Genomic DNA, 1,960 nt, shown 5'->3' with positions numbered 1-1,960 from the left:
TCTTTGATTGAAATATTAATTTTAATACGACTTCGAAACAGATTAATATCCACAGAATTAGAACCGGTTCTCATCCAAACTGAAAATTCATGTATCGTATTGTATCTATTATATCCGCTGCAAGCTGTATATAATACGATGCGAGAATAACTGTTCTAATCGTCTCCATTGTATTTACAGATTAATTTACCAAACAAATGTTAATTTATATTAAATATATATAAAGTAAATAATTATTTATTAGTATCATCACTTGGACAATTGAGATATGTTGTAACCTCACCTTCGCATTTTGCTATATTTGCAAAGTGTTTTATAATCGCAAACATATCACTACATAGATAACATGATAATTGATGGCTAAAAATTGCACACATTTGAATGGGAGATACATATTTTTTTTTTATTTCATACTATAAATCAGATATAGGTAGTTAAATTTCTTAGGATATATAGTTAAAATAGTTATAATCCTTCCCAGGACCTATGAGAAGCTACATTGAAAATGAGAACCATATCAATTCAGCTGTTAACGAGATCCTTTTTTACTCACAAACACAGATCCTGTTACTTTATTATAAGTATTTTATTTTTCTCAATATAAATTCCCTGTCTCTTAAGTTAGTTACACTTAAGTATAATTAATATTATAATGGATATTACAATAAACTTATCATCTGTTCAGTATTTAGCATAATCAAGTGGGATTTTATATAATAATTAATAATCTTAATCTACGCTTAAAGGGAGTGTGAACCAGAAATTTTCTGTTAATATATGTATAGAAGAGTGTTTTTGAAACAACATTAGATAAAAAAATTATCTAAAAGTTCCTTGTATAAGAAAATATTGACTTTTTAAACCCGGAAAAACCTTGTTGGGGAAGGGAAGAAAATTTTTTTGAGCAGCTGAGACTACATTTTTACTGTTTAAATCTATTTTCAATAACATTTTGGATGTAAAATATAGTTTAAAAGTTTTCCTAACAGTGTCTAATTAGTTATGTTATATCGAATTTTTATTTTACTACTGTGTTACTGTGTAATTGTCAAAAAATGAAGTATTTTAAAATGGAAATTATCTGTATAATGTCTGGTTTAGGATAGCACTGCCATCTCGTTCCTTACATGAATTTAATAATTGGACAAATGACTCCTGGGTATTTTTTCCGTTTTTCATTTTAGTTACTTATCATAGTTTAAAACAAAAAAAGTCTTTTTTGATAGTCTTATAATGTTGTAATTATATTTATCGCAAAATAGTTTGAAAAAAAATAATAATTTTATATGTTTTTTACAAATACTCATTTGGGTATGGGTTAAAAATTGCGACTAATATTTTGTCCATCTTTCTCTAGGGAAGAATTTACAACAGCTGTTTTTTGTTATTATTTTGTATCAGTCAAATCTAAGATTGGAAAAAAAAATTTTCATATATTTCCGAGTTTGTTTCATATTTTTAATTGATTAAGCGTAGCAATTCTAATATGATCATTCCTTGAATTAAGTTAAGTCCACTTAAATTATGATGATTTTTTATGTTTTATGATGAGATTATGTTGTACGTACTTATAGCTGTGTGCCTAGTCTGCATAGGCGAAATAAAGCATAACCCACACAGACCAGCAATAACTTTTGCTTAAACCAAAATAAACTTTACACCTATTTACACAATATTTGTCGTAAATCATACTTATCTATTCGTGATATTTGGTTTCACCTTTTTATTATTAAAGGTATGCCCCTCACTTTTGCCTATCAAATGTGCTATAATTTGTTTAATTTTATTTATTAAATTTTCAGAAATTAAAAATATGATAACATCTAAGTTGAACCACCTCCGTATTTCTTCAATTTGTGAAAGGTAAATATTTGATACAGATTTAGCTGAAAGTAAAAGCACGTCCGCTAGTGGTACTCTCCCCAAAAATACTTATAAACCTTCCCGGAACCTATAAGAA

At 27.1% G+C, this 1,960-nt stretch overlaps 1 protein-coding gene across 1 annotated transcript in view; it reads right to left on the bottom strand.

Annotated features, from left to right (window-relative positions):
• The window catches only part of LOC145326695 (myosin light chain kinase family member 4-like), a 39,038-nt gene extending 38,869 nt beyond the window's left edge, over window positions 1–169 (bottom strand). Inside the window, exon 1 of the mRNA XM_080170061.1 lies at window positions 152–169. Within this exon, the coding sequence (XP_080026187.1) occupies window positions 152–169 (18 nt within the window). The remainder of the gene's footprint in view (window positions 1–151) is intronic.
• Window positions 170–1,960: the final 1,791 nt, after the last annotated feature.

The sequence above is a fragment of the Acartia tonsa genome, chromosome 8 (genome assembly GCF_053477335.1).
Source record: "Acartia tonsa isolate MP-2025a chromosome 8, ASM5347733v1, whole genome shotgun sequence".
Classification (NCBI taxonomy): Eukaryota; Metazoa; Arthropoda; class Copepoda; order Calanoida; family Acartiidae; genus Acartia; species Acartia tonsa.
The sequence above is the reverse complement of the archived record's forward strand: the minus strand, read 5'-3'. Positions and strand labels throughout refer to the sequence as shown.